Genomic DNA, 22,941 nt, shown 5'->3' with positions numbered 1-22,941 from the left:
AGCAGAAACTTTTGTGGGGGAGGATGGGTGAGTACTAGGGGGACCTGAGAGAGAACCTAGGAGACAGGTCCCTGCTTCAAATGCTACTGTAGGGCTGCTTCCAATCCTAGCAGGACTGAGGCAGGGTGGGGGATACAGGTACCAATAGGATCTCACAGAGGGCCTTGCCAGCCCCTACACTAGCCCAGACAGCAACACTGGGTGAATTAGAAAAAGGCACCCCTTCCTCAAAACCCTTGACTGCCATCTACTGGAAAACTGTCACGACAGCTATACAAATCTATGATGACTACAAGAGAAATGGTGCCCCCTGGAGTTGTGCAATGCACACTTTGCACACTGAGAGTGGCAATCTCCCCAGCCAGTCTCCCTCTGGGAGTGGGTCTGGGCAGAAGAAGCCATCATCCAGGAAGGAAGAAGAGGGTTGGCACCTCCCTCCCCCTGAGGTCGGTTGATTCCGTCCTGGGGAAGACAGAGCGGACCAGGACTCAAATGGGCTCTGGGGAGACAAGGGCAGGGGGAGGTTGTAAAGGGCAAGTGGGAAGAGGGCCTACTAACGTCTTGGGGCCATCAGACCCTTCTGGGCGCCTCGTTGGGTGCCTGCACCCCTTTCCCCACCTCACCCGACTAGGTCTCCAGTGGTTGAGACCAAAAGCGCTAGGGTGGGAAAGGACTCTGGCAGGGAGATGAATCCGCGGAGCTCGGAGTCGGGGCTAGAAGGTCGCCCTCTCAGTGCGGGGGCTGCAGGCCGCCTTGGTGGGCTTGGGGAAGAATTCTCCAAGGTCAGGGAAGGGGGGCCAAGGAGCAGCCCCTTCGCTTCTCCTCTCCCTTCTCTCCGCTCCCAGGCTCCGGTTCAGAGGCGCTCTCGGCGCCCGCCGCGGCTTCCAAACTGCGCCGCTTCCTTCTTGGGCAGAAAAGGACTTTCAGACGTTGTAGCGGCAGCGACTCAGGACAGCGCCCCCTCCCCCTAACGGCCGCCTCGCTCTCTCCCCCTCGCCCCCACCCTCCCGCTCCCCCACCTCTGGGAAGGCGCTGGGGGTGTGGCCAGGGGCCGGTATAAAGTCCCGGGGAGCCGGTCCCGGGCAGCCGCTCAGCCCCCTGCCCCCCGCCGCCCGCCGCCTGGGCCGGGCCGAGGATGCGGCGCAGCGCCTCGGCGGCCAGGCTCGCTTCCCTCCAGCCCGCTTGCTAACTTCCCTGGCTCCGTCCCTGTCCGTCAGCGGGCCGCCCCGTCTCCTCCCGCTCTCTGGTTCGGGTCCTCCAGGCGCGCCGGGCGCTGCCGCCGTGTGCCCCCTGCTGCCAGCCTGCGCGCCCGCGGCCCCCGCCCGCGCCTCGCGCCCGCGCCCCGTCGTCGCCTGGTCATGCTGCCCCTCTGCCTCGTGGCCGCCCTGCTCCTGGCCTCCGGGCCCGGGCCGAGCCTGGAGGACGAAGCCATCCACTGCCCGCCCTGCTCCGAGGAGAAGCTGGCGCGCTGCCGCCCCCCCGTGGGCTGCGAGGAGCTGGTGCGGGAGCCCGGCTGCGGCTGTTGCGCCACTTGTGCCCTGGGCAAGGGGATGCCCTGCGGGGTGTACACCCCGCGCTGCGGCTCGGGCCTGCGCTGTTACCCGCCCCGGGGGGTGGAGAAGCCCCTGCACACGCTGATGCACGGTCAAGGCGTGTGCATGGAGCTGGCGGAGATCGAGGCTATCCAGGAAAACCTGCAGCCCTCTGGTAAGGTTGCCCCTACCCTTGCACACCCTCCCTGATGGTCTCCCCTCCCAGAAGCCCTTTTCTCATTCAGGCTAGTCTGGAAGGCCCTTGAAAATCCCCTGTGAGTTGAGGAGAAGGCAGGGCCCGACTGGCATGGGACAAGCTCAGCCAAGGAAACTGCTATCAAGTCTCTAGCAGCCTGTTGCCACCATCAAGGAGGACTCTGTCCCATCCATCCATCTCAAACCTCCCAAGGGTGCCTAGTTGGGAAGAGAGGTCTCAATGATAGTCCTGGCTGCTGGTGCAAGAGTGGTAAATTAAGTGACCTGGTCCAGCCTCCATCCTGCAAGTGAACGGTCTGGGGGAGGATGGGGATGATGGCGGTTGGGGCTTTCTGTTCCTGATCCAGGGAGCTCCCCTCACCCTGCCCAGAAGTGAAACCCCAGGGGTCTGAGAAGCCAGGGCTTGGACTTTTGACCTTGAGGTGTGGTGGAGTGAGACATGCAAATTAGTGGGGCTTTGGTGGTGAGGGTCGTCGGAGTTGCCTTTCCCCAAAGCCCCAGGCCAGCTCACCTAACTGTTTGAGAGGTATTGGGAAGACAGGGGTCTCTCTGCGAGGCCTGGGCACCTCCTCCTGCCCTGGTACACAGGCACCCTGCTTCTTCCCGGCAGGTGCCATTTGAGGTGGCAGAAGAGAAGCAAGTCTTGGCTCCCAGCCCAGAGCTGCAGAAACCTACCAGGTGTGGGATAGGGAGTAGAGAAGAGGGGAGAGAGAGAGGGAGAGAGAAAAGAGCTTTAGAAGGCCCTTTGCCCTAAACTCATTCTTACACTTTCTCTGTTTCCATTTTTCAGTGAGCCTCTCAGTTTCTCCTTATAATCTTTCTCAGTGTCTTTCCGTTCTCTTATTCTTTTGTTCTTTCCTTCTGCGTCTCTCAACCTCTAGTTTCACTAACATTCTAGAGTTCTCCTTTCCTTGATATCTTCTGCCCATTATCAGTTTCTTTCTCTTCCTCTGTCTTATTCCTTTTTTCTGTTTCTGTTGTCCCGCTTCTCTCACTTTGATCTCAGTCTCTTTCTGTTGCTGTTTCTCTCTGTGTCCCTGTCAGTGTTCCTCTTTGTTTCTGTCTTTCTCTGTTACTTTTGGAATCTCTCTCTCTGACTGCCTTTCTGTCTCTGCCTCTGTTTCTTGTTCCCTCTCTGACTCTGCTCTCCCTGTGCCTCTGTGTGGGTCTGTCTCTTTTCCTGGTGCTTGAAGCTTCCATTGTTGCAGTCCGGATGCTGGGACTCCAGCCCCGAGCTTCCTGCTCTGGGTCCCAGACCGCTCCACTTCCTCAATCCTCTGCAGCTTGTGAGCCGGAGGAGAGCAGGATGCAGGGAAAACAGGAAGGAGGTGGACCCCAGGGGTCTGGGCCTCAGGCCTCTCTGCCCTTCCTGCCCCTGGGTAGTGAGGGATGGGTCAGCAGAAAACATTCTAGAAGAAATGCCAGCCTGGCTTCCAGCACATCTGAGAAGGGGGGGTCCTGGGGGACTAAGTTGCTGCTCCGGAGGCAGAGATGCCAGTGCCAGTGGGAGAGGAAGGTACTGGTACTGATCAGACTGGGAGTGAGGGCTGAGCCCTTGCACTTTCTGGGTATAACGGGACCACTTTCCCTTTGTATCGCTGTCCTCCACTGGCCAGCAGGTATCTGGCACCAAATTAGAATGGCTGGTAGCCTCCTCCTCTCTCACCAATTTGAACATGGGGTAGAAGAGTCCTCAGAGGGTCTTGGGCACTCCTTCGTCCCCGGCGGGGTAGGAATATCCCATCCTGTAGTGGAGGAAGCATCTGATCCTCTGGAGCCTTTAGGGGACATGGCATGAACAGTTTATGATTGTCCTGATGACATCTTACAAACCAGCCTCAAAAGGTGGCTTTGGGTCTCCTTTGGATTTCAGGGCCCAGATCTCAATACCCCTCACCCTTCGCTCCTTGCCTGTCTTCCACCCGTGAAGTGCATGCAGATATCTGGAGAGGGAAAGGGGAAGCCTGGAGGACCCTGAGGAAACTAGGTAGCAGCTCGGCAAACAGTGTCCACGGCCTCTCACCTCCTGGTCATCACAGAAGTACCCCCTGCCATGGCCTGGGCCACATTACTCTGTGTGAAAGGCGTCCCCTGGAGTTGTATAGCAGCCCTGCAGGGTCTCTGTTGAGCCAAGATGGCCAGGGCTCGGTCCCTAGCCCCTCTATTCTCTTTAGCCTTCCACTGTCAATAGGCCACTGTCCCTCCTAGGTCCCAAGGCTTGGGCCCTCTGGCCTGGGCAATACTTTGGCAGAGGGTATCAGGGTCTTCTTTCTGCCTTTTCCTCTTGGGGCTGATCTTCAGCAGGTGACTGGGGAAAGGCAGCCACTTAGCAGACCCCTTCCCTTGGCCTGCTGTGGTCTAGCTGCCTACTCTTTGTCCTGGGACAGGTCTCCTACTTCCATCTCCACCCCTCCCCCCGACAATAGCCCTCATGTCCCAGCTTTCTGAGCCAAAAATGCTGTGGATTAACACCACTCAGGTCACCAGAGGTGGGGGTGGGGTGGGATGTGTGCGTCAGAAGTCCACAATTCTGCATCAGTGTACTGACCCTCGACTCATGGAATTTGGAGGAGGGGACAGTGGGAAGATCAGTGTTTGGATTGGGGAGTTCCTAAACTGTGCTCTGGGTCCCTCTGGGACAGGGTTAGGGAACATGCAGGCTGGGTTAATTTTTAGTCAACGCAGCAGATATTGTCCCCTTTACTTCAGTACTGGGAATCTAGTCATGTCATGGGAACAGGGCCTTCCCAGAAATTCTGTGCCTTGGGGAGGGGGGAGGGGGAGGAGGAGCATGGCTGCTTAACATTTTTTCTTTAGTATTGGCAAAGCAAGAATTATTGATGTCTCGAGTATCAGGAGTCTTTCCATTTAAAGACATAGGAGCTGCAGATATAAGTCTCTCCTCCTTCCTCCCCACCCAGTCTACTTCATTTCCTCATCTGTAAAATGGGATTGCAATATGACCTGCCTCACAGGGTTGGGATGTCTGGCATGGAGTAAGAGCTCAGTAAATTGGAGTGATGATGAGGATGGTGATGAAGAGGAAGCTGAATAGATTTAAGTTGAAGCTTAAATTCTCCTCTGATTCTGGGACTTTGGGAGACAGTAGGGCAAGTGAGCAAAGCTGGGGGGGACATTCAGGGGAGTTGAAAGGGGTAGAGAGGACTTTGGTAGCTTTTGCTGCTGTAAACATGGGGAGGACAGGTCAGCTTTTCTTCCCTGGCTCTTTAGTCTGAGGCCGGCAGCATGGCACGACAGTGAGGGGGACACCCCGTGAGCCAGACCTCAAAGAAAGGGCCTGGTACCCAGCACAGGTGGTCTTGGCTTCTCTAGTCAGAGTCCAGGGGAAGAAGGAAAAGGCCTTTCTTGCAAGGCAGATGGATGACCCTCCAGATCATGCCTGAAACTTCTGTGTCTGGGTGGCTGGGCCCACCCACCTCACAGCCTCACTCTGGGTATCTTGAGGAGGGCAGGGGCTGGAGTTAAGGAGAAATCATGGGGGTGAAATCAGGCAGCAAGAAAGAGGAAATCTTCTAGCTTTGGCTATGAACTTTGCAGTCAGTGGTGCCAGAGCTGTGGAGCCTCTTCTCTGTCTGGGTGCCTTCGCTTCCTCTGTTGCTGGAGCAAAGACCAAGGTTTCCCCTGTGGTTGGATGTTGTTGGCCTAGTTCCAAGGAGGGGCGGGAGAAGATAACCTTGCCTATCTTGGAAGCCCCACCTCCCAAACAAGCCTTTCAGAGGTCAGGAGGTCAGAACTTTCACGGGGCTAGGTCTGCCTGTGCCTCCTGCTCAGAGGGGAACCCACGGGGATGGGATTTTTCCAGAGGGAGCCACTTGGGTGAGCAGCACCAGGTAGCTGGAACTCCTGCACTAGCAGGGAAGTAGCAAGTATTTAGCCAGTTTTGGAGATGAGAAGTTAACGTTTTCCAGAGACCCAAGGCTACGACCTCACCTTCCCAAACCAAGTGCCTATGGATGGGTTCTGCTGTGAGCCCTCAGTCCGCCGGTTAAGCAAGGCCAGGCAAGGAAAAGTTACAGATTAAATGGAAAGTCAACAAGCCATGATGCAGTCAGCGTGGCCTGCCCTGGGTCTGTGTCTCTGCCCAGGGCAGGGTCAGAGCGCAGTGTGCACGCGTGGATGAGTGTGTGCCTGGACATGTGATTGTTTGTATGTGTTTGTGATTCTTGAGTCCCAGCCTGTCTGTGTCTGAGTGGGCAGATATGGACATTGTCTGTGTACGTATGTCCCCATGAGAGTAAGTAAGGAGATACTCTCCCTGTCTGATGTGTTCTACTCTAAGCTTGCACATGAGCTAGGGATAAGTGTGCTGGGTAGTGGGGAAACCAAGAAGGGGGAGGCCAGGCGCGCTGCCTGCTCTGCTTTCCCCACATAACCCCCTCTGTGTGACGTGGGGCCACACCAACACAGGAACATAAGCTATGCTTCCAGGCTTGCCCTGTGCTCCATGCAGCCCTAGATTTCAGTGAGTGGACCCAGTTGTCCTCCTTAGTGGTACCTCTTAAGTAAAGGGATAAACATTCCAAATATCCATTAATAATCCCTTGAGTGCTAGTCATTTGTGAACTTTTATTCATAAAAACTCAGCAATGGAAAGCGTGGTTCCAATCAAACTTCCACTCCAGATCTCTAGATTCTTGAGGCCTCAACCACCCGATGCTCCACACCTCCAGGGTGTGGAGCTCTCTATCTGCTGAGGCAGCCCCATTCATTAGAAAACTCTTCCTTACTCTTGAAACCTATGAACATTCTGCATGTTGTCCAAGAGGACCTAGTGTCACTGTGCAAAGTAATCCTTTCCTTTATGGTCAAGAAAAGAAAGCAAACTCAAAGGAAAGACAATGAAACCTTTTGAAGTTCAAAGGGTGTCCCTGCGTTAGTGTCGTGGGCTGTGGTAAATGAGTAAAATGGTGGTGCCTTTCTTCACATTCCAGCTCAGCCTCTGTCGTTCCAAGATTTGGCTCTAATTCCTTTAGGTCTTTCATTTCTTCTTTCTTTCCATTCCCCACCTCCAGCCTACACCCCTGAAACACTGTGACCCCATCCACAAGTCTCATGGCTTTGTGCAAGGTGGACTTGATGTGTGTGTTGGGGTGTCACTGGCCAGCCTGGGCCTTTTTAGCCAGATAGCTTCCTTGGGAGTGTTTTCAGGCAAGAGCCTGGATCCCAGATCTTTCTCCTGGTTCCTAACTGAGGGCTCAGGGTGTATCTTCTTATGGCCCCCTTGGCACAATCCTGGTCTTCTGAAATTTATCTGCCCCTTCTTTTGCTGCTCACACCAGCTATAGGAGACCTTGCTATAGTGTCTTCTCTTTGGCTGATCCTCAAGAAGTTGATGTCATCTCTGGGACAGAAGTCCTCTCTGGACTGTCCTTTTTGGGATGGTAAATATACAGAAGGATGGGTTATATCTATCTGCTCCATTTATTCCTTCCCTTTGATTCTTTTTTCTAAGGCAGCCCTGTACCCATGACAATTCTTCCCATCCTTGGTAACTCAATTTTATAAATAACCTTTAGTGTGGAATCTTGACAAAGTCTTTCTGAGGGTCTATATTCGTCCTTGCCTGGTTTCCCTTTATCCACATGCTTTCTCCCATACCCCCCAGAACTAGGAGAATAAAAGGAGAACTAAACCCCCAGCTGACTTTGGCTAGGCGGAAAAATACCATTTGACCCAGAGGCAGCTCTGGGACTGCTGCCATGCATGGAGGAACCTGCTAACTCCCCAGGAAAAAAAATCCTGACGCAAACCAGATGTAACCTTCTGTCTGGCTGCCAACATCTGGAATGCTGGCAGGGACTTTGCACTCAGGCCGGTAGCAAGCTGCCAAGCCCGAGCATTTCAGAGGTGGCTCTGATGTGTGGAGAGGTCTTGTAGCCTCGTTCTCTTGCTCAGCCCTATGTTCTGGTTTTCTAGCTGCCTGGATGGAGGAGCAGTGGTTTCAATTCTGGGACTTCTGGATGGGATTTTTCTTGAGTTCAGATAGTCTTTAGGAGATCCAAGGGAGAGCTTGGGGGTCCAACCTCACCACCCTGTCTCCAGATCCTCAGTGCCCTGGCTCTGGGCAACAGACATGGACTTTGGATGGGGTCCGAAGTCTAAGGATGGGAGACTGGGGTGGGGTACTGAAGGGATATCTGAGGGTGTTCTCTTGGTCCTGGGGCCACACAGAGTGTCACACACACACACACACAATTTCACATGCAGGCATACACACCCACTCCCACTTCTCTCCTGTCCAGCCAATAGGGAGAGCTTTTTGGGCCAGATTTCTCACCACTCTTGGAAACTTTGATTCTGGCCATTTGGAAGAGGGTCAGCAGAGCCAACAGCCCTGGGGATCCCCTGGCTGGCTCAGCCAAACGCTGAAAAGAGCAGGAAAAGAGACGAGAAGAGAGAGCAGATGGAGAGGGGGATGGTAGGAGGAGCTGAATGGAAGGGGGACACGATCCAGTGGGGGGGCCCCCCTGCCTGCCTTAGACCTCCCTGCAGGGCCCAGGAGATGGACCCTCATGCCATTTGGACACCTGCAGCTGGTGACTCATCTGAGGGCCAGACTGGGTGGGGTGAGGGACAAGTCAAGGACTTCAAGAGGAATATTCTCCTGAGGAGATCCAGGGGAGTGGGGAGGAGACTGGCTGCTTTCATTTCTTCCCCTCACCCCACCCCCCAGGCTCCCTGCTCTTCCCCAGCACCAGCCTGGTGAATCTCCAAGAAGAAAGCAGGTGGGAGGTTGGGTTGGTGTGCGCCTTGTCCTTTCCCAGTGCTGACCTCTCTCCATCTTGGCCTGACTGCAGACAAGGATGAGGGTGACCACCCCAACAACAGCTTCAGCCCCTGTAGTGCCCATGACCGCAGGTGCCTGCAGAAGCACTTTGCCAAAATTCGAGACCGGAGCACCAGTGGGGGCAAGATGAAGGTCGTTGGAGTGCCCCGGGAGGAAGCCCGGCCTGTGGTAAGGACCTCTGACCTACAAATGTGCATGTGCATAGGCAACAACACCACTGCCACCACACCAGATCTGGACTATATTCATTCAGCAAACATTCTTTGGATGCCCACTGTGTGCAAGATGAGTCTAGTATGTGTCATCAGGACCCAAAGAGTCCTCATTCCTTTCCTTGAAATTTCTTTCCCGTTCATCAGTTCTGTACATTGGTACAGCTGAAGGGATTGTTAAATACTGAAATACTTCTGTACACATTAGTAGATAGCCGTTGCCCCAAGCTTCCTGATGTTTCTTGGCCCTTCTCATGGATTTCCTGTCCCAGAGTTTCTCAGTAACTAAAAGGGTTAATGCTGGCCGTAGCTGGGGGCCTTGGGAGCTTGCTTTAGGGTCTGGCTAATGTCCTTCCTGATGGGTAGTTCTGATGGATCTGTGCCTGGGTCTTACAAGTTGTTAATTGTACCATTTCATCCATCCTTCCTGCTTAGAAATCACCCGCTTCCTGTCCTTCTGCATGGATTTCCACAGCCCCTTTCCGCACAAGGTCCTTCCCTTTGCACCCCTCCTTTTTCAAAGCTCTTTGGCTCAAGATCCTCTCTTCAATGTCCTTAGCTGTGCCCAACAGTGTCCCCTGAACCCAAGCCCCTCCCTTCACCTCATTGGCCCTGCCCAGCCTCCAGGCCTTGACCTTCCTTTCAGGGCCTTCAGTCATGCTCTGACCCCCAGCCCTGGTCCTCCTGCTGTTCTGCCTTCTGCTGAGCAGTTTCATCCTTCCCCTCCTCCAGCCCCAGGGCTCCTGCCAGAGCGAGCTGCACCGGGCCCTGGAACGGCTGGCCGCCTCACAGAGCCGCACCCATGAGGACCTCTACATCATCCCCATCCCCAACTGCGACCGCAATGGCAACTTCCACCCCAAGCAGGTGGGTCTCCCTCTCCACCAGCTCAGCCCTGGCTTCGGCTTCAGGGGCATTCCCGGACTTTCCACAGAATGGTGATCTCAGGAAGGGGGAGGCTCCCCAACCTAACCCCTTGGGCCCTCCCTAAGCCCTCCCCCAGCCTCAGAATCTCAGCTCATTTTGCCCATTCACTCATTTTGCAGATGAGACTGAGGCCCATGGAGGGGTAAAGACCAGCCCAAAGTCACAGAATGAGTTAATGGCAGATGGGTTATCCTGCAATTTCCATGACCTCTGGATTCACCATCTGATGTAGACCTAGTACTCCTAGCAACCTATGCCTCCTGACACTCTCACTCCCCACTACTCCATTCCTCTGAGTAGTGCTTTTCTGTCATGGACTCTCTGAGGTTTCATCTGGGAATGAAGGGGCTAGATCATGAGGAGCTGAGGTGGAAACTCAGACTGCCCCTTCCCGCAAGCTGAGCAGCCAGACCATCTGGGGTTCAGCCAGATCTGACAGCCCGAGACAGGAGCTTTGGGTGGAAGCAGAGGAAGGAAGAGGGCAGGAGAGAAAACATGAATGCAGTAACCTCCGTGCTCCTGCTCCCTCATGCCCTTGGAAAACAGGTTCCTCTGATGAGCCACCAGGAGGCTGGGATGTTCAGCAGGGTTGGCCTGCTCCAGCCTCTTCTCTGGCCAGTCAGAGTTGGACCCACTTGGAAGGTGGCATGTGTGGGCAGGGCACTGTGGTGCCTCATGCTGGGTGTGGCCTGGGGAGCCCTGACCTAGATCTCCTTCGCCAGCTCTTTGTGGGCAGAGGCACACACTCCACTCCACGCGTACCCACAAAGTAGGCTGCCACTTGGCCAGCAGAGGCCTAGCTAGGAGGAAGGCTGCCCCCTGGGTCTGCACATCTCAGGACGGCACAAGGAGGTTATGAGGTGATGTACAATGAGTGGCCCAGAGAGGGCACCTCTAAAACCAATGCCAAACCTATCTCCAATGTTTATCCCAACACCAATTTTATCTTTGTCTCAATTTTTAAAAACTTTTCCCCTAATTAAAAAAAAAATTTAATAGACTTTGTTTTTTAGAGCACTTTTAGGTTTACAGAAAATTGAGCAGGAAGTACAGAGTTCCCATCTACTCTTCCACCCCCAGTTTCCCCTATTAACATCTTGCATTAGTGTGGTAAATTTGTTATGATTGAAGAACTAATATTGATACATTATTATTAACTAAAGTCCATAGTTTATGTTAGGGTTCACTCTTTGTATTGTACAGTTCTATGTGTTTTCTTCCCCCAATTTTTATCCCACTGAAAGTTCTGACACTTGCCTCTTTATCCCCAGACCAATTCTGACCCTTGAGACAACCTTTACTCCAACTCTAATTCTGACTCTGAAATACACCTTTGCCCCCTGCCCTCCCTCCTCCTGCTGTCTAATCTTTACCCAAACTTTAGTCCAACTCCTTTAGTTGTTCTGACCTGAACTTCTATCTTTATCCCAATTCCATTTTTGACCTGGGCTGTAAGCCTCACCCAACTCAAGTTTTAGTCATAATTCCCAATTCTACTGCAACTCTTATCCTGATGCTACCTTAACTTCAACTACTCTTAACACATCCCATTTCTAAAGTCCCAACCCAATCAGAACACACACTTAACACCTATCCAACCTAAACTCTAGCCTTTCAAACCCAGCTGCACCTTTAAACTCCATGCATCCAGTCTCCCCTCCAGCTGGGCTGGAGAACCTGTTTTCCAAAACTCTCTGGACCTTTCCTTTTTGGCCAAGTTCTCTCTACTCTGTGAGCTCAGAGGACCCATGCTCATGAAAGAACCTCCACCCTCAAAGGCCATCTTGGAGCAACTGTCTGACTTGGGGCCTGGGCTGGGATTGGGGTGAGATGCCTGAGAACTGACCTCTCATACCCCCTTGTCTTGGCAGTGCCACCCCGCCCTGGATGGGCAACGCGGCAAATGCTGGTGTGTGGACCGGAAGACAGGAGTGAAGCTGCCGGGGGGCCTTGAGCCGAAGGGGGAGCTGGACTGCCACCAGCTGGCTGATAGCTTCCGCGAGTGAGCCCTGCCAACAGGCAGGGGACTCAGTGCCCCCTGCTACTCTCTCCCCTGGAGGCTGCAGAACTGACCAGGAGCCTGGGTCTGAGTCCTGGCTCTGCCTCTGGCCCAGAAGTTTCCCTCGGGTGTGTGTGTGTGTGTGTGTGTGTGTGTGTATGTGTGTATGAGTATGAGCATGGGTGTGCCCTTGGGATGAGCTGGAGCCTAGGGGTGTCCTCTTTGGGTTTAGATAGCCCAAGAGGTCTGAGAGTGGCAATGGGGAAGCCCTGGTGTGTTTCCAAATTGATCCTGGATTCATTCATTCATTCAGCCATCTAGCCACCCAGCCATCTAAAAACATTTATTGACCACGTACTACATGCCACTTCTAGTTTTCAGCCCTGGGGCCTCTTATTCTGCCTTCCTCTGATTTAGGGATGTGGGGCCACCTCCTATAAGATGAGCACAAGCCTGTGGAAGAAGAGAAGTCCCATTTCCAGAATCAGAGGAGGAAAGTAGACATGTACCTTGACAATTGTCCCTCCTCTCATTCTAGTCAGAGGGTAGAGGTCATAGGCAAGGTGTAGGGTGGCAGATGGCTCAAAGGTCAGGAGACCCAGACCCATTTCCAAAGCTGAGGCCTGCCAGGCTCCCCTTTTCTTTCTTCCAGGTCCCTCCAGGGGGAAGGACCTACAAAGACAAGCCAAGATCCATCTCAGCTTTTGGGTCGAGTGTGGTGCCATCTGCTTGGTTGCCTGGTAGCCCAGACCCCACTATGGGGGAGGGAAGAAGGTCGGAGAAAGGTCTGCAGGACAGAGGGCTGGGGAGGTGGGGCCCATCTCTGAGCAGTCAAGATTGGAGGAAAGAATGCATGGTCAGACTGTATGTGCCTGATGGAGAAGAGGACCCACATTCCGGGGGTGAGGGACTTGCCTTGGGTCTTGCTTCCTTCCTCATTTGTGGTCACAGCCATGAGGTCACCAGGATGACTCCATCCTTCAGTGGCTCACACTCTGTGGCTCTGCCTCCCTCCCCACATCTCTTTCCCCTGCACCCCCCTCCCCCACACTGCCCTACCCCCTGGGCATTTTCTGGCTTGACTGGATAGAAGGAGACTTAGGGACCTACCAGTTGGCCATAGTGTCTTTTCTTTTTCTTTTGTGTTTTTTTTTTTTTTTTTACAAAACAAAACAAAAATCTAGACAATTGTGTTTGGTTGATTTATTTCAAATTAGAGACAGAGATGTACCAGGGTGGGGAGACCTGCCTTACATGGTAAAAGGACTGCAAAGGGTCAGCCAATTCACCCTCCTCTTCCCTGCAGCCTCTTCCCTAGGGGGCCTCCCTGTCCCCAGAGTCTGTGCTGTCTGTGTTCAGACTCCTGGTGGGCAAATAATGGCTTCTGAATGGAGGGAGCAAGCAAGGACAGCCCTGCTGGGCCAGAGCTATTTCTGCGATCAGCCTGTGTGTGAAGCTGGGGCATTTCCTAGGATATCAGGCAGATTGGGTTTGCAACTGGATTTGATTTATTAATTTAGTAGGGGGAGGCACTGCCCTGAAGTTGGGGAAAGGGGATAAACTCTCCAGTGCATTCCACAGCTCTGACTGCCTAGATTCCTGCCTGAGGGGTGTGCTGAAATTTGATTCTGAGGGGTTGGAAGTGGGGGCATCTTTGATCTTGCTGTCCTGGGCTCACCAGGCTGTGGGCTCCTGGTGCCAGCCCCCAAATTTGTGCTTATGTGGTATGACTAGATTCCTGGTCATCTGCCAGTGCCTCACCCTCCACCTCTCTGCTGTGTGTGTGTGTGTGTGTGTGTGTGTGTGGCATTGATCTCTTGGGTGGGGGCCCCCTCCCGGGAGGTCACCCGCAGCCCTGAGACCCAGTGCGCTGAGTCTGCTGCACTCTGGGGGAACTCCCTCCTATCTGGTTGTCTCCTGGATTCCTAGACCCTCCCTAGCTGTGGAGGCGCTCCCAGGCCTCTCGATTTCCCTGGCCCCTGATGCACTGGCATCTGTGCTGTCTGCATCTTGAGTCGGTGGCTGCAATCCTTGTCTCTCTAGCTCTGTCTCAGTGGTGGCATCCTGTAGCCATCTGATTTCCCTGAGGCACCACAGGCCACTGCCAGCAGCAGGAGATAAAGAACAAAGTGACGGTGAGGGTTGCTCCCTCGGTCTCCTGGCCACTCTTCACAGAACACCCTTCTTCTGGGGCTGAGGCCAAGTCATGTTGGGGTAGAAGGTGAGCAAAGGCTGATGATTAATTTTTAGGTCCCTGTACCACGTGTAGAGAGAGTATCTCTTTCTCTAAAGCATCTCTTTAAACTCCCCTTTGTCTCCAGTCCCCTTCCCAATATTCTACCCTTGCATCCTTGGCAGTGGGTGGTAGGAGGTTCTTTTTCGTTCATGGGCCTCCAGAAAAAGCAGGGTCTGCTTGGGAAGAAGCTGCATGTGTGGCCTAGGATGTACCTTTGTTATACACATATATTTGTGGTGTGTGTGCGTGTGCACACGTGTGAATATAGCAAAGTGATACTTTGGATGTGAGTGAGTGTATGGGCTTTTACAGGGCATGTATACCTGATCTGAGTGCACGTAGACAAGAAGCACATTTGTGTGGTGTGTCTATGTGGGCTGTGTGGATCTGAGTATGGATGTGTGTGCTGTGAGAGAGGAAAGGAGAAATACACAAAGTATGTATGTCCTTCCCTCCCAGCTGTGAGTGCGTGACCATCGCTCATTAGGTGTCCCTACTGCAGGTTTTGTGGGGAGCTATCTAGCACCAGAGAACAGGGGATGTGCACTTTGGGAGGGGGAATTCCACATCCCACAGAAACCACCCCCCACCTCTGGCGGTTGCTCCCGTGATCTGGGAGCCAGGTCCTAGATGTCAAAGAAGGACATAAAAGCATCTCTATGTCAATGTGGACACGCTCTACCACTGCCAGGTCAGAGGAAGTGCACTGTCTTGGGCAGTGTCACAGCGTGGAGAACTGGGCTCCAGAGAGGAACTGCTGGTCTAGTTTGCACCTAGGCCCTCCCACCATGGCCTCCAAAGACCCTTGAATGGTCACTCTAGTTGCCACAGGGGCATCAGCATCTCTGGCAGCCATGGAAGGGAGGAGGTGGTAAGGACCAAAATCTTATGTCCTAGTTGGGCCACCATACCTGGATGAACCTAAAACTGAAGTCCTTGAAGTCCTTGAGAGCTCTGCCCTGCGTCTCCAAGAAATGTCATTCCCCCATACTGTGGCTTGGAGCAGAAGATGGGAGGCACCTCACCAGGCTCCCCTAGCCCAGTGGTGCCGATCTGCATCAGGCATTTGGTTTCCATTTCCCAGCTCATTAGTGGAGATCAAGCCCTGATGTCTGCTGAGGGTTGGGGGCTGGGTTTTAAATTGGCAAGAAGGCAGGGAGGGAGTAGGGAGAAAAAAACCGAGACTTGGACTGACTCCAGTTTTGGATTCAGGTTGGGGGGATCTCTGGAGAGCTGGCCAAGCCTCCTGACCCCTCCTCCTATCAGGGCCCTGAGGTTCCAGCCATTGCCATCCCTTCAACTCCTTCCAGGAAAAGGCTGCTTGTTGCAACCGCTCTGCCCTCTGGGCCGGATTCCGCCCCTGAGCTGCTCCAGGAATGTTATGAGGCTTGCAGGACTTGGGGAGTCTGCTCGGCCCTCCTTCTTTGGGGGGCGGGGAGCGGGCGGATATGACTGTGTGGTAAATGACCCTGAAATATTCCCAGCCAGAGAAACTCCCCCTGCATTCCAGACCCCTATGGCAATTTCACCTCTGACCTAGAAAGAGAAAGTCAAGATGATGTGGTTGGATGGAGCTGGGAGGCAGGCTGGCAGCTGGGATCTTGGGTCCTAATGGGGAAGAGGGGAGGAAGGGGCGGTTTGTGAGCCAGGGGGAGGATCAATAAGTAAGCATATTCAAGGGGAAAGAGGGAGTTAATGGGAACAATAAGTGGAGGAGAGACAATGAGACAGACCTTGTTTTTTGGAGCAGACACCGCTCCAGCCAGCCAAGGGTCTAATTAGATCCTCACTGTCAGAGTGACCTGTCCCTTCTATGTCTGAGGCCCCAGGGGCTGGGGAGGGTTGAGGTCAGGGAGTAGAAGGGGGGAGTGCTGCAGATAATTAGAAACATGCTCTACTGAGTCAGCAGGCGCCACCAGGACCACACCCCCCCCACCCTTCCCCAGGTACCCAATCCCCTTCCCCACAACCTGGACCATTCCAGCCAGACTAGGGGAGGGGCTGGTGGAGCCTGGGAGTAGCAACCAGGGGAGATTGGCTTCCTGGCCCTGACACGGTCTCTAAAGTGCAAACAACATATTTTCACCATGCATTGGTATTTAATTACATATAAAAACAGAGCCATTAAACTGAAATTAAACCCTTGTTGGAATCATTTAATTCAGGGCGTGACAAATTGCTTTCAGTGGAGGTGGCTTGAAGTCTCCCCAGGGAGAGACGGAGATTAGTGGCTTCCTTGGCTGGCTGGTTCCCCTCGTTCTCATTCTCTTGGCCCCCTTGCCAGCTCTAAATTCTGAAACTGGGGTCAGAGCCTTCTTCCTAAAGACCACCCAAGCCAAAGGGAAGCCTGTAGGTTTGTTCAGGATGATGGGAATGGAGGGTTGGGGAATCACAGAGTCACTGTCTAACCCAGTTTTTGACAACCTGGTCCCTTTTACCAATGGGGAAGCTGAGGCCCAGGTACCAAGGTCTTCCAGAGCCAGGATTCGAACACTTGCCCAAGCCATGGCCAGGGAGGCTGTTTTTTCAGGCTTGTGTCCTTTCACCCGAGGCCTGGAGACAGAACTTGGGGGCTAGATGGGTGAGTATTGGGGAACCAGAGTAGACTCTGGTCGGGGAGGGTAGATTCCTCTGGAGCTGGGCTCCGGTCTGGTCCAAGTCTGGAGACAGCAGGGAAGGCAAAGTGGTGGCTCTGGAGCATGGGCTGCTGAGGCAGCCTTAACTTCCTGGAGGGCAGCCTGGTGCCCAGACTCTGGAATTAGGCAGACCTGGTTTCTTACCACCTGGGTGAGGTTGGGCAAGTAAGACCTTTCACTCCTGTGAGCCTCAGTTTTCCCATCTGTCAAATGGAGGTGGAAATTCCTATCTATAGTGTTCCTGTGAAGACTAGTGGGCAGAATGTGTGGACAGGGCTCAGGGCCAAGTTCAGTAAGTGGTTCTATTAAACTTCCTTCTCAGGACCTCTGGTTCCGCATTTGTAATAAGATCCAGCTGGGACCTGGTGGTTTCTAGGGCCTTTGCTTGCTCCGATCCTCTCTGTTTGTGGCCCTTTCTCCTCCCTTTAGGCTCCTTCATTCCTTCAGTTTCCCATCTCTCCTCTATCGTGTGTTTGTCTAACTATGGACAGAGGCCTGGGGTCTGTGGTTAGATTGCTGGGTAGGAACAGGCAGGCCCATGCCTCCTGAGGTTTCCCTGCCTCACCTACTCTTCCAGTGGCTGTGAGTGAGGCCTATCTGGGAGGTGAAAGGAAGACCAATTGGGATGGGGACTACACTCTGATGAGAGGTGCTGCGGGGTGCGCAGTGAGGTTGTGGCCTCCCTCCCCCATGTGCCCTCTAGGATCTGGGAACCTGCTCTCCTGATTGGAACCAGATGGGTCTTCTGTGGCCGGAAGCCTGTCTTAGAAGTCCACTCACTCAATGTCCTCCCCTAGGAGGGGTGGGGGGCATAGACTAAGGGGAAGTGGAAGTATGGCGGGGTCCTCTTCACTGGGGCTGGGAGAGAGGGTCTTTTCCCTTCTCTCTACTCTCCAGGCTAGTGGCCTGGAAACTTTTCTATTAGTCCAGGGAGGGTGGTGGTGGGGTGGTGGTCAGCGGAGTACAAGTCTCTCACTGAGGTTTGGCGGGCCGTCTTTGACCTTATGACAGCCTCCTCTGGGAGCAGCACCTCCTCCCCATCCCTGAAGTGAAGCTCAGCTGCAGATTGCCTAGGAGGGGATGACAGCGCATGTCCTTTGTCTCCTGGAGTGGCCTCAAGGTCATTCCCTTCACCCCTGGCCTCCTTGGCCTTGGTAGGCAGAGAGGTTCCTGCACTGGGGTTGGAGTGGAAGGGCCAGGCTGAGACCCAGGGTTCCCGTCATTGCAGGTCTGGCAGCTACCCTGCTGCAGATGGCTGCCCTGCCAGCCTGGCGGCCAGCACAAATGCGTTACAGCTGTACCTCTACTGGCTTGCTCCTGAGAGTCTAGAGACAGAGGCGGGGAGCCTGGGGGACTCAGAGGGCACACATGGAGAGCCAGAGTGGGTAGGGGACAGGCCAAGACAGCTGCCAAGCAAACCCAGGTTGCTGAGAGAGTGGGGACAAGGAAATCTGAAGCTTTGGAGAAAGCTTCCCCAACACACACACATTGGAGTGGGGGCTTCCTGAGGAAGCATGGCACTCGGGGTGGGGTACTGCCTGGCAACCATGGCTCAGGTCCTTGCCTCCCTTTCTGGTCCTGATCTCTGAGCAGAGTCAGAAGCTTCTAAGTTGGAGCAGCAGGGAGGGGAGCCCAGCCTCGTCACCACCCAGGGGAAATTGGACCAGACTGCTCAGGAAATAAATTCAATTTTCCAGTATCGTGGAAGGTTAGTTGGACAATAGAGGTTTTTTTCCCCCAAAAAACATAAGAAAAAAAGAAGTCCAAATTGCCTTTGGCTAAGCTGTCTCCCAACTTCATTTCTCAGCCTCAGTTCAAGGCTTCTCATTCAAAGTGACATGTGACTGTTTGGTGACCCTGGCCTGATCTCAGCTGGAGGGGTCAGGCCAGGCCAGCCCGAACCGTGACTACCTCCACTTCCAAAAGCCCTGGGCAGGCCCAGCCTCCTGCAATGAGGGAGGTGCTGTGGTAAAAACAAAAACCCTCCCCCAAAGAGCTTTCGAGTTTAGGGGCGGGTGTGTTCTAAATCCCAGGCAACAAGCCCAGAGGAGTTTATATTAAAATGTAAACTGAGACCTTAAAAGTTTTGAAAAGTTTTCTTTTGGGGGGCTGGGGTGGAGGAGGTTGCCTTTAAAATGCAAATGGACCTTGTTAACCCTTGCTGGGGGATCTAATGAGGGTAGAGGGCCCCGCAGGCTTGGGGAGGGGCCAGCCTCCAGTTGTGCGGTCTGCAGATGGTGGCCTTGTGGGGGACTCTGGGCACTGGCAGAGGAAGGGAGGGTCAGCACAATCCAAAGTAGAGGGCATGCCCAGAGTGGGGCGAGAGCAGAGGCTGCCAGGCGGCAGATAAATTCTGGGGTGGGAGGTAGGAGAAGGGAAGACCACACAGGAAGCTTTGGGGACTGCAGGGCAGTATTTGGGCTGGAGAGGGGTGTATGTATTGGGGGAGAGGGGGTGGCTCTAGCCTGGTAGCTGAGAAAGGCCACTCCTAAGAAGACCAGGGCTGGAGGCAGCTTTCAAGTTCTTCTCCAGCTTACCGATTACACAGGTGGAAAACTGAGGCCTAGATGGCTCTGTGACTTACGGGTCTGAAGGCATAACCGAGCTGGTGGCAGAAACAGATTAGAACTCAGGGCAATGTTCTTTTCACACCATCTCTCAATGGACCCAGGGTGGGGAGGTGGTCAGGCACCCAAATAGGAAGAGACTCTTCAGTCTCCAGAAAGGGGAAGCTAAGTAAGGGCTATCATTTGAGAGGAAGGAAGGAAGTCTGATGGAAGATTCTGGGTGGAAGATTACATGGGGAAATACGCCACCTTCTAGGCTGAAAGAGGGATGGGTGACTCTCTCAACACCCTGAGTAGCCTGGGGCTAGGGATTGGGGTGGGGACCTAGTCCCTGATGGGAGAAGAGGGGTTTGGCAGAGACACCAGAAGGAGGGGCAGACAACCCTACCCTAGCGTAGGTAGAGGCAGGGGTTGGACTTGATGACCTCTGGTTCAATAAACTCCAAATGTGGTCATTATCATCATCACCACGGGTTTGGGTCCAGATTGATTGGGTTCAAATCGCACTCTGCCACTTATGGTTGGGCCCTGGGAAACTGACTTAATTTCCTAATCTACAGTTCCATATCCATCAAATGAGGGTAAATAACAGTAGTTATGTAGTGTTGTTGTTAGGGTTAAATGAGATAAAATACAGCAAAGCTTCCAACAAATATTCACTACATTCAGGGGTCCTTGGCATATAGTAGGTGGTCAGTGAGAGCTATGGGAGTGCTTTCCTTCTTGTAATGAACGTTTGGACTCCATGGGCAACAAAGTGCATTCATGTCCACTGTGTCTTTAGGCTTCCTACAACCCTAATTTAGTGAGGTGGATATTACAGTTGAGGAAACCGAGGCTCAATACCCAGAAAAGCAACTTCCCCTAAATCAGGCAGCTTGTCAATGGCAGAGAGGACTTGCCACCCAGATCTGCGTGACCACCCAGGCTTCTAATGCTTGATGCGGAAGGGGGAAGCAGGATGTGTGTGTGTGTGTGTACTTAGGTGGGAGTGGGGTGAACTAGGGAAAGGATATGTCCCATCTTGGTGTTCACGGGGTGTCAAATCTGAATGCTATGAAGGAGAGGACATTTCTCCTGGGGCACATGCAGACTATCCCCCAGCTCCTGGCCAACCTGGTGTACCTAATTCTGCACTGTTCACGTGGGAGCTCAGCACATATTTGGTAAACGAGTGAATGAGTGAGTGAGCATCACCCTTCTCCTCCCCCTCCTCATTTTCTCTTTCTGGTTCCCTCCTCCTTGTGTTTCTCCCTGCCCCCTAGGCCTGCTCCAAGCCAAACTCCACTTGCACCCCTTGGCAAGATTAGACTGGGGAGAGGTGAAGAGCTGAGATGCCTTCCAGGAAGCAGAGTTACAAAACAAGCCCCCGGCTGGCTCCAAGGGCACAGAATCGGGGAGGAGAAAGTCTGCTTTGCTGGGGCTGAAGGCCCCAGCCTAGCCAGGACTGGGGGGATTTTTGGGGGTGAGGAACATGGCTGGGGAAAGGTTCTGTAGGGAGGGGTGTTATGGATTGAATTTTGGCCCCCCAAATTCGCATGTTGAAGCCCTGACTCTTAGTGTGACTGTATTTGGAGATAGGACTTTAGGAGGTAATCAGGGTTAACTGAGGTCCTAAGGGTGGGGTCCTAATCCCGTAGAGCTGGTGGCTTTATAAGAAGAGAAGAGAGAGATCTTCTCTACAACTATGCACTGAGGCCACGTGAACAGGCAGTGGGAAGGTGGTCACTTGCAAGGCAAGAAGAGAGCCCTCACCAGAACCCAACCATGCTGCCACTCTCATCTCAGACTTCCAGGCTCCAGAACTGTGAGGAAATAAAAGTCTGTTGTTTAAGCCCCCCAGTCTGGTGTTTTGTTATGGCAGCCTGAGCAGACTAATACAACGGGGAATGGGAGTCCCAGGTCCTACTCTTTCTCACATGGTCCTTCCCAGCTCAGAGAGAACCCAGGACCCAGGCCCAGATCAAGTAGGCTCCTGCCCCAGCCCGTCTTGGGATGAGCGCCCCTATTCTTGGGCTTTTATCCCTTTCCTGGCCTGAACTCCAAGTCCTCACAGCTTCCTCTTCCCATCATGTTCCTCCCCTACCTAGGCCTCAGATCCTACCCCCATAGTCATATTTCTAAAGCACAAATCTGGTTGCTTAATCCCTGGATGAAAAGCCTCTGATGTCTCCCCATTACCTACAGGAGAAGTTCAAGCAGTTTGCCACGTACAATTGTGCATTGTGAAACCAGCACAAAGGTACAGGGTGGTCCTGAGTCCGACCTCATCCATTCATTCATTATTCAACAAGTATTCATTCCCTAGACATTCTCAGCTTAGCACTCAAGGTTCTTGATGATCTGGCTCCTGCATCTTTCCTTTGCTTCCTCTCTCACCTACTGTCTTGGATACCATATGCTCCAGCCACGCTGAACATGGCACTTTTTCATACCTGTGTGCTTCACACATAGATTCATGCATCTGCTTGTCTAAGAATGCTGAGGCAGTAGGATGGGCACAGATTTGGAATCCTATTTCCCTGCCATTTACTAGCTAGGTGAATGTGGACAAGTTAACCCTGTGAGCCTCAGTTTTCTAATCTTTTAAATGGGATTAAACATATACAACGTGCCTCACATTGCCCTTAGCACATAGGAGACCCCCAATAAAAGCTGATTTCTCCCCCTCTTTGCATGCTAGGCTCCTATTCATCTTTAGAGACCCAACTCCAATGTTACCTCCTTGGTAACATTGTCCTCATTCCCTCCAAATGGGTAAAGTTTTTCTTCCCTGTTTCTAGCCTTCCTGCCAGCCCTGCATGGCACTTACAAGCTTCTGTTATAATGCTGCCACATTTATCTGTTTTCCTGGCTCACACGAACGAAGCATGCATCCAGAAAACATTTGTTGCATGAATCAAGGAACCAACCTCTTGTTTGGGAGCCCTTAGCCCCTCAGCCCAGCTCTCGTTCCAAGCCCACAGCCTATTGGATAGCAGGAGAGTTAAGGGCTGGAGGCAGAAGATGAAAGAGAAGAGGTGAGCAGCCTCGGCCCTCAGTGGGAGATGAGTATGGGAGAGATGGCTGGTCAGATGAGGGTGAGGGTGCTTCAGCCTTCTGGGGTGATCACTCTATAGCCAGAGGGGAGGCAGGGCTTAGGGAGCGTGGGAATCTGAGTTTTGAAAAATGGTCAGCAGTGCAGGGGGCTGCCCTTCCCGTTCCCTGGGCTTGGCTGTGGGTCCAGCTGCCTGGGACAAAGGGGTGAGGGAATTAAAGGGGAAAGAGTGAGCAAGAGGGAAGGTTTTTCTGTGAAGAAGCAGAGGATGGATTTGGTGGTGGGTGGGTGGAGAAGGTATGGTGAGGAGAGAGAAGCTGGGAGGGGGATGTGCGGGAGGGCTGGGTAGGTGTCTATCTGTATAGAGAGAAGGATGGAGAAAGGGATGCGGAGGGATGGCAAGTTGGGAGAAGTGACCTTGGAGGGGGTTCTGGGGAGGGAGGCTTAAGACCAAGGGCTGCAAGGCCTGGAACCTTCTGGAGAGAAAATTCCTGGGTATCCTGTATGAGTATGAAGACCTCTCCCCTCCTGGCTCCTGGCTTGGTGGCTGTCCTTCCTCCCCTCTGACCTCCAGCCCTCCCACCCTTGCTGGGCTGGCTACTCTGCTTGTCAGCAAAAGTCCAAGTCAAGTTCTCTGTTAAATCTTCCTGGAGGAGAGATGAGCTGTGGCAAATGCAGCAGACATTATGACCCTCCACAGACTCTGTCCACGGCCAGGCCAAGGGGAGCCTGGGCGTGGGCTGCAACTGCAGTTTGGCAGTAGGAGTGGGG

The 22,941-nt window shown here is 53.4% G+C and overlaps 1 protein-coding gene across 1 annotated transcript; it reads left to right on the top strand.

Annotated features, from left to right (window-relative positions):
* The first annotated feature begins 453 nt into the window (after positions 1 to 453).
* IGFBP4 (insulin like growth factor binding protein 4) lies at positions 454 to 12,873 on the top strand. Its single transcript, XM_014736810.3, has 4 exons — positions 454 to 1,707; positions 8,567 to 8,724; positions 9,501 to 9,635; positions 11,567 to 12,873. Exons 1-4 carry the CDS (start codon positions 1,359 to 1,361, stop codon positions 11,699 to 11,701), a joined length of 777 nt encoding a protein of 258 aa, XP_014592296.2. The 5' UTR covers positions 454 to 1,358; the 3' UTR covers positions 11,702 to 12,873.
* Positions 12,874 to 22,941: the final 10,068 nt, after the last annotated feature.

This window comes from Equus caballus, chromosome 11 (genome assembly GCF_041296265.1).
Source record: "Equus caballus isolate H_3958 breed thoroughbred chromosome 11, TB-T2T, whole genome shotgun sequence".
NCBI classification, from domain to species: domain Eukaryota; kingdom Metazoa; phylum Chordata; class Mammalia; order Perissodactyla; family Equidae; genus Equus; species Equus caballus.
Note: the sequence above shows the minus strand (reverse complement) of the source record. Positions and strands in the feature narration are given on the sequence as shown.

What these genes read in the sequence shown, in the direction of transcription:
- IGFBP4 (XM_014736810.3), top strand. Translation starts at nt 1,359, where the DNA reads ATGCTGCCCCTCTGCCTCGTGGCCGCCCTGCTCCTGGCCTCCGGGCCC. An exon ending in GGGAGGAAGCCCGGCCTGTG is followed by an intron (nt 8,725 to 9,500) that starts GTAAGGACCTCT and finishes CCCCTCCTCCAG; the next exon opens with CCCCAGGGCTCCTGCCAGAG. An exon ending in GCAACTTCCACCCCAAGCAG is followed by an intron (nt 9,636 to 11,566) that starts GTGGGTCTCCCT and finishes TTGTCTTGGCAG; the next exon opens with TGCCACCCCGCCCTGGATGG.